The sequence below is a fragment of the Geospiza fortis genome, unplaced genomic scaffold (genome assembly GCF_000277835.1).
Source record: "Geospiza fortis unplaced genomic scaffold, GeoFor_1.0 scaffold237, whole genome shotgun sequence".
NCBI classification, from domain to species: domain Eukaryota; kingdom Metazoa; phylum Chordata; class Aves; order Passeriformes; family Thraupidae; genus Geospiza; species Geospiza fortis.
In genome coordinates, this window is record NW_005054319.1 from 1,053,697 (window position 1) to 1,066,542 (window position 12,846).

Consider the following 12,846-nt stretch of genomic DNA (forward strand, 5'->3'; position numbering starts at 1 on the left):
AGCAAAGAGGGAACTTAGAGAGAAAAGCAAAGAGAGTGAAGCTGAGCGAGCTGTGCTCACCCCAATACACATTTTCCTTTTCTAAGGATTGGTCCTTTCATGTAAAACAAGGGATCTGTGTAACACATAAAAACAGCCACAGGTGTGTATTAAGAAACAAGCAGCAGATAAATAGTTTTCACACAAATTTTGGCAGAATTCAACTGTTTTCTCACTTCTAATTCCAAAATGCCTTTGCAAAGTTGCACCAGAGCCAAAAATGCCTCCTCTCACACAGATCAGCCTGACCCATGGAAGAGCAGACAGCACGTTTGCAATGGGATTAAATTCATTTGGAACCTGTTTGGGGAAGGCCAAGCACAGAGCAGCTCCACTCCCCACTCTGGGCACCCAGGATAAGGCACAGGCTGCCAGCTCCTGCCTCTCCCTGCAGCACTAATTAATGCAAAACTGCTTCACTTTTGCTCCCATGTAGCAAATTCTTTAAATTCAAGTTGAATACTGTTAACAAAGTAGACTTGATGCAAATCAACCACAAAAGCCACAATATATCCCAAGAGTGCCAGGTTCTGTGGTTTTGGCTTTTTTTCATTCTTCCTGAATCACACAGCAGTTTTCACTATAAAAGTAAATCTGCCAAAATGAAAGGCTTTTAAAGTATTCCACATAAACCTGTATCTTAAAGCTACAAACTTATATGTCTTAGCACCTTTTCACATCACATAAAAATGCACTGGAATCATGAGGCAAGACAGAATTTGTCCTTTCCTGCATAGAAAGAAAATTAACAATCCTTTGTAGTACAGAGCCAGAAGTACTGACAGATACCTTTTACTTCAGTCAGTTTTGATTAATAAAAGTTGATTGGTAAACATAAGACATTACCTTTTGCTATATTTGATAAATCACCAGCATTTTGCATCTATTTCCATAAAAGCAGAGATATGTGAGGAGCCACAGGAGATAAATTGTTCTCAGGGATTTGTGAACAATTGCCACTTTTTAAGCATAAAGCAATAGTTTTCTTTTGCATATTTGCTCTTAAGAATGACTGCGACACTTTTAAATAGTCTTATCTTGGCTGCATATTAAAATATTTCCATTTGTAGCCAGAGTAGTTCAAAGATTGACAGAAAAATGGTTTTCCACAAAAGCACATTAGTTATTAAAGGATTATCTTCATGATTTGTCCCTAATAGCATCTTTAGTTCTGATTAGAAAATGCAGCAGATGCAAAAAAGTGAGCCTCAAAATAGGATGACAACAAGTCTTCATATTTACCCACCTCTAGATTGAGGATGTTTTTTTAAAAATAGTATGTAAAGAGTAATGCTATTAACACTTCTTTCACAGTCCATATTTTCTTTCTCAAAGTACATTTGTCCCCAGAAAGCAACAAACTCATAAATCAATTTCACTGCTAGCTGTGATAAGTAAATCATACTTAGAGCAAAAAAGGTTTCCTTCCAGTGACACTTCCATTGCCTTTGTTTTACAAATTCCAAATCTATGATTAATAAGGGTGCTAGCACATAAAATGATTTTGTTCCTTATATGTGATTATCATAGGAAAAACAATATCCAACAGTCAGATTTTCCTCCTAGACAGTGATCTTTGAAGTTTTATTGAAATTTACAGCTGCGGAAGATTGTCCTGGAAGATACTGTGAGCAGCTGAGGCCCATTAAGGCACAATATTAGTTCCAAGCATCCACTTTTTTTCTAGCAAATATATGGATTTTACAGTGCTACTGTAATGGCAGCAACTTCCCCTGGCTTATGAAAAAAACATACATTACAAAACCCTCTGTGGTTTGTGGTCCAAATTTGTAATGAAACATATTGGTCAAATCCCAAAATGTGCCTCTCGTCTCATCAGCCCGAGTGCCTCTCCTGGGAAGAATCCCCTTCCAAATGAGCCTTGCTAAAAGGCATTTTCTTTGGCAGCAATGTTTTCTTCCTGCTGTCCCTGTCCCACCTCTGAGGGCTGTGCTGCTGCCACCCACCCTGCACTCAGCATCCCGTGGTCCCCATGTGCCACCTCAGTTTCCTCCCCCTCCATCAAACCAAACAACAACAATCACCCCAGGAAGATGAGAGCTCTGAATAAATTAATTTCTGACACATACGTTTGAAACCTGTGGCAAACAAATGATGTGCAGAGAGGAAAGCAGTGAGGCTGGATCCAGACAAGTCAAACAGCTTTGGGAAATAATGCTGGGATTTGCTTCCCTGGGGTGCTGCTGTTTCCCTCTGCTGAGCACGGTGATGGCCACAGCAAACACTGAAACTATTGGAAGATGATTCCTGGTGCTGCCTGAAGCTACTCAGCGCAGAAGTTTGGTTAAATAAATTAATTACAGAGTGGTGGTGATGAATTTTAGTTTAAGGGAATAATTTAATTCTACCAAATAGTCTTCTTTTTCAGGTACTGACCTTAATGTGGAGCCTGTGAAAGGTACATACAGATAAACCAAATATTATAGGGCTTTTTCACATCTTATTGCTGAGAGGTGTCACTCCGTGATGTTACCAGACAGGAGATCTGCAAATTTAATTTTTTAAATTATTGCTCAGCCAATACATTGCAGAGTTGACAGTCTCTGAATTTATCGTTCAGTAATGATAATCATCATGATCTTAATGAAAGTATTATCCAGTGTATGTGAGAAGTAATTATGTGCAACTGGTTTAAGTTGTATGACAGGCTGGTATTTGCAGAGAGATGCTCTGTGCCACTAGAACTGCTCACAGAAACATGAAGTAGTGTTTGTTTTAAAGTGAAAAATATATACATGGCACATTAAGTCAGCTGCTATCATCAAAGCAAAACCTAATCTAATGCTATTATCAGCCCCAGATTTGATGTATTATTCCTAGATACCTTAATTTTTCTCATATTTTAAAGCCTACTTAGCTACAACTACTTTTTTTTTTTGAGGCTGCCATTAATACACTTACAATTTTACTTTAACAAATGTCGAATAAATTTGCACCAGCTTTGCCTATTGGCAAAGTATTGTGAGTGTTCAAAACCACAACAAGTCATGAGAGAGTTGCTTCTGCTTAATGTGTTTTAACTACCACAATTTGCCAGCAACTTCAGTCTCTAAGAGTTAATAATGATTAAATCCATCCAATAATTAATTGGTCTGAGTGCAAAACACAGCTATTAACCCTTGTGTACCCAAAGGCAGTGCCACTGTCAAATGACATGAGGTAATAATATTCATCTAACTGCAGCTTACATGGGGAAGAGAAGTATCACTGTAAGGAAGTTAATGAAGACAGTAATAACATCTGCATAGAAGTTTTCTTCTTAAAGAAAGTGAACTAAATGAATTGATGGCTGGAATGAACCTTTTCTCTGAAAAATGCTTCACTTAGAGAAAGGTAAAAAAACCCTCTAAGAGTGCTAAGAATTTAATTCCTCAATGCCACAAGTGAAAGGCAATTGTAGACCTTGATGGTGCTACTGTCCTTTGTGCCTCTCCAAGGTACTGTTTGTGCTCGTGTAAAGAAAGTTAAATGTTCTTTGCTTTTAAGCCTGATGAAGTACAGGCACACAAGGCAAGCAGAATACTTGATATCCCAGAGTAGCAATTTCTTTTGATGCAGTCACCTTTAGAGAGCTGCTAGTTTTGGTAACTTGTGCAGGGAAACAGGCAAAATCATCCCATCAGTCAAGACCCTGGATAACAGCGCAGCTGTAACTCCACATTTCTCTGCTGGTGTGTTTGGAAATGAATCTGTCTGGGTGTAATGTGAAGTCTCTCCTAGAACTTCTTGGGGAATGTAGAATAATAACAAACACCTCAAACCCTAATTCTTCTCCTTGCTCATTTTCTCGTGTTCTTGATCTTTTAGTCTCCTCTCCAATTCTCCACTTCATGCTTTTCTAGCACGTACAGAGCTTCATTCTGTTCTAGAAACACCTCTTGAAAATACCAGGCTGAGACTTTGGTGACAGAGAATGCATAAAAGCCAAAATGAATGTACACCCACACTGCACTAAGTGAGGAGGGAAGGACAGTGACTTTTAGGACTTAAATTTTTAAACACACGCCATCATGTCCCACTGACTCTGCTGCACATTTGTTAGTTGCCTTAAGTCATAAACAACAACCCCAGGAGTATGTGCAGGCCATTTGCTGCACATTTATGTATTATACAGGGATTTGTTGACTTTACATGCCCACTCATTTAGGAGCAACTTGTCATCCTATTCCTGTTTTTATCTGGAGGCTCTAACAAAATATTACCAACACCATGAGGATAGGTACTAATATGTGGTTATTTGCTGCAAATTCCACTTTGAGTAACACCAGCAGTTAGATTAAATAGAGTATGCAGTTTGAAAAAAAATTGCCTGCGTCCCAAAGGAAACTTTCTCCCAGAAAATGTCACAGCCATGCACGCTCTCAGAGCAGGATCTAAAAAAAGGTGAAAGCAAAGCTATTCACTGATCTTTTCTCCTCCCCACCCTGAACAGCTGACAAGGGCACACAGCGGTAGGACAAGAGGGGACAGTTTTAAACTAAAAGAGGGTGGATATAGGGAAGAAATCTTTCCTGATGAGGGTGGTGAGGCCCTGGCACAGGTTTCCCAGAGATGTTAAAAAGCTGGCAGGACCCCTCCCCTAAGTGTCCTAAATACTGGTACACATTGGAGGAGAAATAAATCAGCATTTAGCACCTTAAACCTGCTAGGAAAGCCTTACTGCAGAGCCAATTAAATGACATTCCTTCAAACATCTCAAGAATTTCTTATTTTTTATTCTCAAAACTAGTGCTACTTTTGATCTTTTGTACCTCTCACCTAAGGACAACTCTGTTCCCACACCAGTGAGATGAATCGGTGCACACAAACACGAGGATCATTTTTATGGCATAAAAATGGTGTAGTGTTAAACACATGTCAATTAAGGCTTTTGCATGAGTAAGACTTAACTCTACCAACTATTTGAATGAATTTCACCATAACCACCATAAAAATAGAGAGAATAGTTTCTCTCTATTTTTAGCAGTGTTTATGTCCTCACTCCTCATGCACCACAGCAATGTCACTCCTAGAAGTCATTATTACAGCTGACACATGAAATTATGGCTGATTGATTCAGCCAAATCATTGTAAGCTTGTTTAAGAGCATTAAAAAAGCTTTGTATTGATTTAGCAATATAAGGTACTTTTAATCAGATTAAAGAGCATCGTACAAGGTGGTTGTATCAATTTCCCTGATCAGTTTAGCAGGAGATCCAGTGAGATTGATGCATCAGCCTAACTGGATCACTGGCTAAACTGATCAGGGAAATTGATCCCTCCAGGTGCACAAAAAGCATGTGAAATGCACAACTTGCTCCACAGGTAAGAAACAGTTCCCAGAAGATATTTCTCCACTTCTCACAGTTTTATATGCATCCTCTCCACGTCTCAGCTTCCCTGTATTTATAGGGCTGCCATATTTACTTCCCAAATTTCATGGACAGCAAGATGTGAGTGGATGCTCTCTGGTTTTTCCAGTATTTTGAGACCTACTGCACACAGAGTGCTCTGATGATTGGGTGTGTGTACCATAAATCTGTCACCTCCTGAACACATCAGACTCCCTATGCACCACCTATCAAACTTCCAAGCAGGCTCACACTTCCAGCATGGGCATTTCAGCTGCAGACATACTCAGATTCCTACACAGATCAGACAAATATCCTCAAGTGTCCCTTTTAGACAAAATTTCTGACCAGGGAAATGGAATTTATATGGAAACCTTGAGGTGTATTTCAGCCCTGCTGTAGCCAGTGTTGCAGTTCTCACAGTTAGAGGTGATTTTACTCCAGCAATTCCAAAGGGGTAAGAGCAAGAGGAAAGCACAGCAGGTGAAAATCAGGATCTTTATATTAACAAATACATGACATACACAGCTCTACTTGCAATTTTCCCAAAATGTAAGAGAACTCAGGCAGATCTCCTTGTCAGGCACTGCAGGCTTGGCTTGGTCACTCTGCTCTGTTCCCTGTAAGGGTTCCCAGGAAACTCTCAGATATCAGGAAAACAAGGCCTTGTTGCTATCTGCAAATTCCTGATCTGTGTCTTCTCAGCATTGACAACAAAAAACTTGTAATGTGGCACAAGTGGGGGAAGTAGATCCTTAATGGTTAATAACTCAGGATTTGTCACTTAGCTCTCTTCAGGAGATTGCCCAGGAACCCATTGTTTCATCTTCCAGCTGTTTCCCATCAAATTGCTATTAAATTATTCATAAATTATTACATTGTTTCTTCACATCCCAGCAATACTAATTTTAACAGTTTCAAAGCTACTCTAATACCAGCTTTCAGATTTCAAAAAGGCAAACAGCAGTAAAATATACTGCACAGATTAGAAAATCCAAATTTAAGAGAAGTTTTCCCTCTCTAATATGAACTCTAAAGCATTCCTGGAACACAGCAATATCCCATCACCATCATTTGCTAGCACATCTATCCCTTTGAACACATGAAAATGTAATGCACAGTTAAAACTAACTAGCAACATTCCTGGCATTTCAACAGTTTTCCAATAAATGAGACAAGATTTAATCCACGATTTTTAATGTCACAGTCAAGCCCTTCAGTCTCTGAATGAAACTGTGCAGATAAAAACATGGGCTGGCTTCATAACTGTTTCAGAAAAGGATAAATGAGCACACCTTGAGATAATAACTAATCAAAATACAAGTACTGTGTCATTAGGGGTGAGCTGCTAATTAGTAAAAAATAAATTAAATTGTCATTGTTGGCTAAAAAATAATGAAAAGAAAAAACAATATCTAGAAATTTATTGTGAGGAAAATAGTACTAAGCATAACTCTGAAAAAAACCCCACAGATTCAAATTTTAAAAGAAAAAAACTCAGAATTCATTAAGTTAGTGCACTCAAGTAAACATAATTGAGAGATGAACATTCCTTTTTCCAAAATGTATCATGGAAATGAATAGCGTGAAGGAAGCTCAGACATTCTGCACATCCAGCCCCTCATGCTGCACCAGGACCATTAAAACCACATGAATTATTTTGTCAAACTGCTTCAGAAGTTCAGAGACAGTCTTAAAATAGTAATTTATCTCAAACTTAGTATGAACACGACTACTTTATTCTCTTTAAACCTTAATTAGTGTACTTAAAATGTAAGCTGTGTTATCAAATATAATTAATCATATTTTAGGGTGGGTGTATTTTGAGCTTTTCACTGACTTACATTCTGCTGCTTGGTATAATCTTGTGCCCGTCTCTAAACCACGTCACTTGGGGCCTCGGGTGGCTGAGGATGTGTGGGAAGTTCAGAACAGCAGCTTGTCCTTCAGTCACTGTTTTTCTCTGGTCTGTGTCCATGAAATCTCCCATGTCTGCAAAAAATAAAAAAAAAAAATTAAAAGAGAAGTTTTGCCTTTCTCCCCACTTCTTTTCAGGAGACAGAGAAATCTCCATGTTTCCCACTGTGGAGGGATAGGAATGTAAGAAAATAAAGATAGTGTAGAAGGTAACTGAGGGGTTTTACTGAAAATGACATTTTAATGGAGGTTTGCTTGCTTTGGTTTTTCATTTGGTTGGGGGTTTTTTTCAGACAAATCCTTAACAACAAAAAAGAAAATCCTGCAATTTAAAGGAATGCTCATGGTGTAAATAAATGTGTCAATTTTTTGGTCATCTTTTTGTTTTTTATCCACAGCTACACAAACAGACAAGCAGCTCTTCCACTGCAGCCAGGCCAACAGAGTCAGACCTAGGCAAGGATCCCAAAACGATCCTGGAATCCCAGGGTCATGCTGGGGGCTGCCAGCTCTCCTGGCATGACATTTCAAGGTCAATAGTGCTTCCCTAGTGTTGGAGAGCAGCTTTTAACAAAAGTTCTAATGGAAGAAATGATGCTACCCTTGCAGAACCCCTGCCTCTGAAGGTTTTATTTCACAGACAAGTTCAGGTATCTGGAGAGACCTTGGAGAAATTCAGTAAGTGTTTTTTTCTTGTTTTTCCATTGCCTTTTTTACTGCATTCTTATCTACTAAAATGAACAGGGCTGCAGGCTCTTACTTCTTCACCCTCCAAAGAACTTCTCTGCATTTTAATTTGATTTAAACTAGGAAACAGACACACACACAACAGAGAACTATTCCAGCTTTTGTCACTGAATTCCCTTTCTTTTAAGGACAACAGGGTCCTCTACAAGTTCTGTGCTGCAGAGAGGGATGCAAAGGACACAGAAAAGAAATGACTACTATCAGGTCTGTGAATGGCAGGAGATGAGAAGAGACAGAACAAGAGCAGAAATTAAAAACACATGGTATTTTAAAGAAGCTTTAATCATCTTTGTGATTTTCAAGTTATTTATTCAGACATAATCAGCATTGTACTTCCTCTGCTGCTCCAGATTCCTTACAACTGTAATCAGATCAGCTACTTGAAAAGAAATTTCAAACTGCGGAGGTGGATCTAATTAACTTCACTGTCGTGTGATTATTTTAGTTTTCACAATACAGGAGTTTTTAAGCCCATCCTGTAATTAAGATTTACTCAGCAGTTTTCTCACAAATATCTGTTCCCATTCAGTTAAGTAATATGTTAGCATGTGTTGAAATATTTTTTAAATTATTTAACAAGTTCCCTGCTACTTCAGATATCTAGGACATGGAAAATATCTCAGATCTTTCTCAGTGCCATTATAATTACACCTTTCAATTTTTCACTAGAGATCTTGAGTTGAAGTGTGTTGGTAAGCACCTTCTACTCACTGGCAAAAAACATCATTTCTTGTGAATCCTTCTGAGTTAAAACACTAACATTTCAATCCCCATAAGTTTTGATGAGTGGCTAAGATGGTTTTAGGAACCCCTTGGAATGTTCCTTTCTGATATGTTTTGAAGAATAACCAAAAGGCAATATATGATAAAATATCAGGAACTTCACTACATCCACACAGCTTAAATCAATTAATTCATATAAAAACCATTAAAACACAGAAAACAATCACATGGCATCAGTAGCTACCCTGAGTGAAGGGGAAAGAGGATATTATAACTTGTAGAACACTTTAATCTGCAGGAATAAAGTGCAAATCTGACTGCCAATTTCACTACAGAAGCCATTGATGTCACACAGGCTAAAGACCAAAGGTCTCCCAAGTCACACAGGGTCTGGTTTGCTTTGCCTCTGAAAAGAAATGAATAAATGAATTAATACATAGACTGCTTAATTCAGACAGGTTTAAGAGAGAACCTTTTAGCCTCCTTCAGCAATGCAGATAGAGAAATTAAATGGGGGGGAAATTAAACTGAAGAAAAGTAAGCAATTGCATGTCTTACTCTCTCTAGAACAGCCAAACACACACAAACCAGCCTGGAGAGACAAAACTCTGCGCTGGAAACCTCCCCCTGCTTCAGAGGGGAATAAAGTTGTCATTTCAGGAGACAGAATTCTTCAGCAGCAGCAGCATCAAGGAAAAGCATTCCTGTGTCTCCTTCTCACTCTTGTTCCCACCAGGACTTGCTGAGGAATTGCTCCCTGCAGTGTGCCAGTACAACTGCTTGCACAGCTGGGTAGGGAGCTGGGCAGGGAGGAGTTGGGAGACAACTTTACCAGCCCAGCAAAAGAACTGTTGCTCTTTTAGAAATTTTGGAGCTGTCTCCTAGCCCACAGCTGCTCAAACACATTTTCCTGCTGAGCCTAAAGGGGAGTGAGCTCCACGGCAGTCCAGGAGTGAGGATGATTAGTGGGATGCAGGAGGAAATGGGCATATTTTTCCCTGGGACTGCTATCAAAGCCTTTGTCCCCTGAAACCACACCTGGAGATGCAGCTCCAGAGGCATCCAGGCTCCTCCAAAGGCTCAGTGCTGCATAAGAAGAGGAACCTCACCCTCCCCTTCCCCTCTAAATCCCCTGCTTGCCCCACACCTCCCTCAAAGTTCTGTTCACTCACAGCAGCTTGCATTAGATCCTCTGTGACCTGACAGAATTCACTAAATCTGCAGAGGAGTATTTGGAAAAATACGTGCAGGGGTCTGAGCCAGGTCAGAGTGAGCCCTTGGTCAGTAGACAGCAGGGGCACAAAGGCTGGCAGAGGTCAAGGAAGGAAAACCCCATTTTAGCAGCAGTTTATTTTAACTTTAGCTCCCAGCAGCTCTGAAACAATAGGGAGACCAAACATCAAGTTACTGATATCACTGCCATTACAGATATAGTAACAAAATCTACTGTACGGAGTAAACTGATGAACATGATACCAAAACTTACATAATGCCATTTGCAACTGGTTTTATTTTAAAACACAGGAAATTCCATGTAATTTCCCTTATTGACATACTGATTAACTTGAATCAGTTCCTTCAAATTGGGTATCTAATAAGTAATTCAATTTCTCTAAATTCTGCTTATCAATTGACATTTACTACTACTGAATTTCCAGTTACCAACCCTGGCAAGGAGCAATTTGATCCAATATGAGACTTCTTAGGCACAGCACACAAATCTGTTTCTTAAAATTTCTTTTATGCTTTCACTTTGGAAAAAGAATTAGGCCTAATTTTGTTATAATTTCAAAAAAAGTTACTTGAATTTTATTTCTATAGGTTAACTGAAAAAAAGGAAATCAAAGGTTTGTGATCATTTCTTATGTCACGTTCATTAGCAAAAACACCTGAGAAAACTAACTTAACCCTTCCAAATGGCAGCTGAATTTCAAAAATTATGCAAAGTCCAAACTGAACTGGGGCAAACACACTTGCTTCAGAAAGGTGTTGAGAACAGAATTTTAAAGTTTTGTTGTAAAACTGCTGATTTTGTACCACAAGGATTACAATGTGAAATCTTCCTGGTGCTATTCCACCATCCCATTCCCTTCAGATGCTGCTGCTTTCCTCTAGAATTTTTCTTGTTGTTGCTGTTGTTTTGATAGTTTTGTGCATGGCCTTCTTTAATTCCATAAAGTGTAACAGTTCTCTCATGCTACAGATATCTCCAAACAATCTCATTTTCATGGCTTTGAACAGCTCAAAGACTGTGGAACTGCTCTGAGCTGCTTCCAGATGATAAATGAAGTATGAAATTCTTATGAGGCAGTAATTGAAAACAATTGTTAAGCCTGATATTTAACACCTGTTCAGACTGACAAATGTCATCATACATCAGGTTTTTTACCCAAAAAGAAGCTAATGAGTCACAGAGTGACCCCCACTCAGACATACATGCCACTTGGACTTGAGATCTCCTCTGCAGCAGTGCCCCCATCCTGTTCCTCACGATGCACTGGTAGAAGCCAGCATCAGCCCTCTGCAGAGCTGGGATGATGTACCTGCAGGGCAAAAGGCACAATTAGAGAGCACTTCTTCCTGGTTTGCACTTTGTCTTAAATGCTTCTTGTATTTTTTTCTTACAAACAGCATTCTTGTGTAATCTCAGGTCTTTGGTTACAGTATTGTCTGTTATATACGGGTTTTTAAAAAACAGCTCACACAAAATGCATGAAAATACCTTTCAGTCTTCAGATCAAAAATTCACATGAAAGATGAACTTCAATTTTTTCCCCTAGTTTTCTCTACCTTCATTCATGACGCAAAGCAGGTAATTAGTTCAGAGAAGCCACAAGAAGCTTAAGTGTAGGTATTAGGAAGACTTGCAAGAAGTATCAAAGCTTTCCAATGAAAGCTCTGCTGTGTGACCACTGAAACTCAGGGATCCTGGAAGTGCCACCTTGTGCTGTACTTTGTGTTTGCTCTGCCCTTCAAACACACACTCAGTCCACTAATCTCACCTTCCTCATTCAGCTACATCTGATTGCTCAACATGAAAATGAGCTGATAGGCACAGTTTTAATGGGAATAAAACACATGAATAATAGAGATAATCCTGCATTAAACAAATATTAATCACAAGTGCATATTCCCCCAGTCACCTTCAGGAGATATTATGGCAGGATTAATGAAAGTCTTTATGGAAGATAAGGAAAAGGAAAACTGCTGAATTTTAATCTTCTAAATTTAATTCCACTAAAAGAAAACATTTCTTCTTTGACTCAAATATATTGTACACACCCGTGCAGAGCTTAATGCCTGAACAGGATCAGGGAACATAAAACAAAAGAGGCAGAAGATTCTGGTGTCATCACAAAACACACCCCAGCAATTGGGTTACAGCCCCAAACACAGGGGCCTAAACCAGAGCCCAAGAGCGTGGGCAAGCTTTAGACATCCCTGGGGTTTCCAGGAGCCCCTGGCTGCCCATGGATGTGTGCTGTGACTCCTGTGACCTCCTCAGGTCACTGCTGTCACCTGCCCAGGAGCCACCAGCACATTCTCTCCTGTGGCTGTGGCAGGGAGAAAAGGAAGATTCCAACCTGTGCTCTTTATGGGAGCCACAGCAACCCCCTCTGAAGCAGGAATGTTGTTTCCTCTTGCCTGATGAGCCTCACCATGGGGAACAGAGTGAGAGAGCAGGTGAAAATACAAAGAGAGAAATCAATAGGACAGGAGGCTTCTCTAGATCCTTACAAAATAATTTCCTTCTCTGCCAGGAAGAAGATTGTTGGAAAACATCATTAAAAAAATAAAAAGAACTGAAGATTCTGACAAATACTGAAAATTAATTTTTATAGTTCTTTTTACCTAACAGTTATACAACAACAATCTTTCTTTCTCCCATGAAGATTTAGTGTCCTATTTGGCTAATACCTTGTCTATTAAATAAAGCCAAAATTAAAGGCCTCTTTCCTGAGTATTCATCTGTACCAGGACAGTAATGCAGATTTAGTTTTGCTGCCACCAGGACAAAACAAATCAATTAGATCAGAAGTGTCCTACTTTGGTTTTCTTTTCTGACTTA

The 12,846-nt window shown here is 39.3% G+C and overlaps 1 protein-coding gene across 1 annotated transcript in view; it reads right to left on the reverse strand.

The window, feature by feature from the left end:
* Positions 1 to 12,846, reverse strand: part of SDK1 (sidekick cell adhesion molecule 1) — a 387,816-nt gene that overhangs the window by 264,660 nt on the left and 110,310 nt on the right. Inside the window, exons 3-4 of the mRNA XM_005420447.3 lie at positions 11,214 to 11,320; positions 7,235 to 7,382 (exon numbers count right to left, since the gene is read on the reverse strand). Coding sequence (XP_005420504.2) covers positions 7,235 to 7,382; positions 11,214 to 11,320 — 255 coding nt within the window. The remainder of the gene's footprint in view (positions 1 to 7,234; positions 7,383 to 11,213; positions 11,321 to 12,846) is intronic.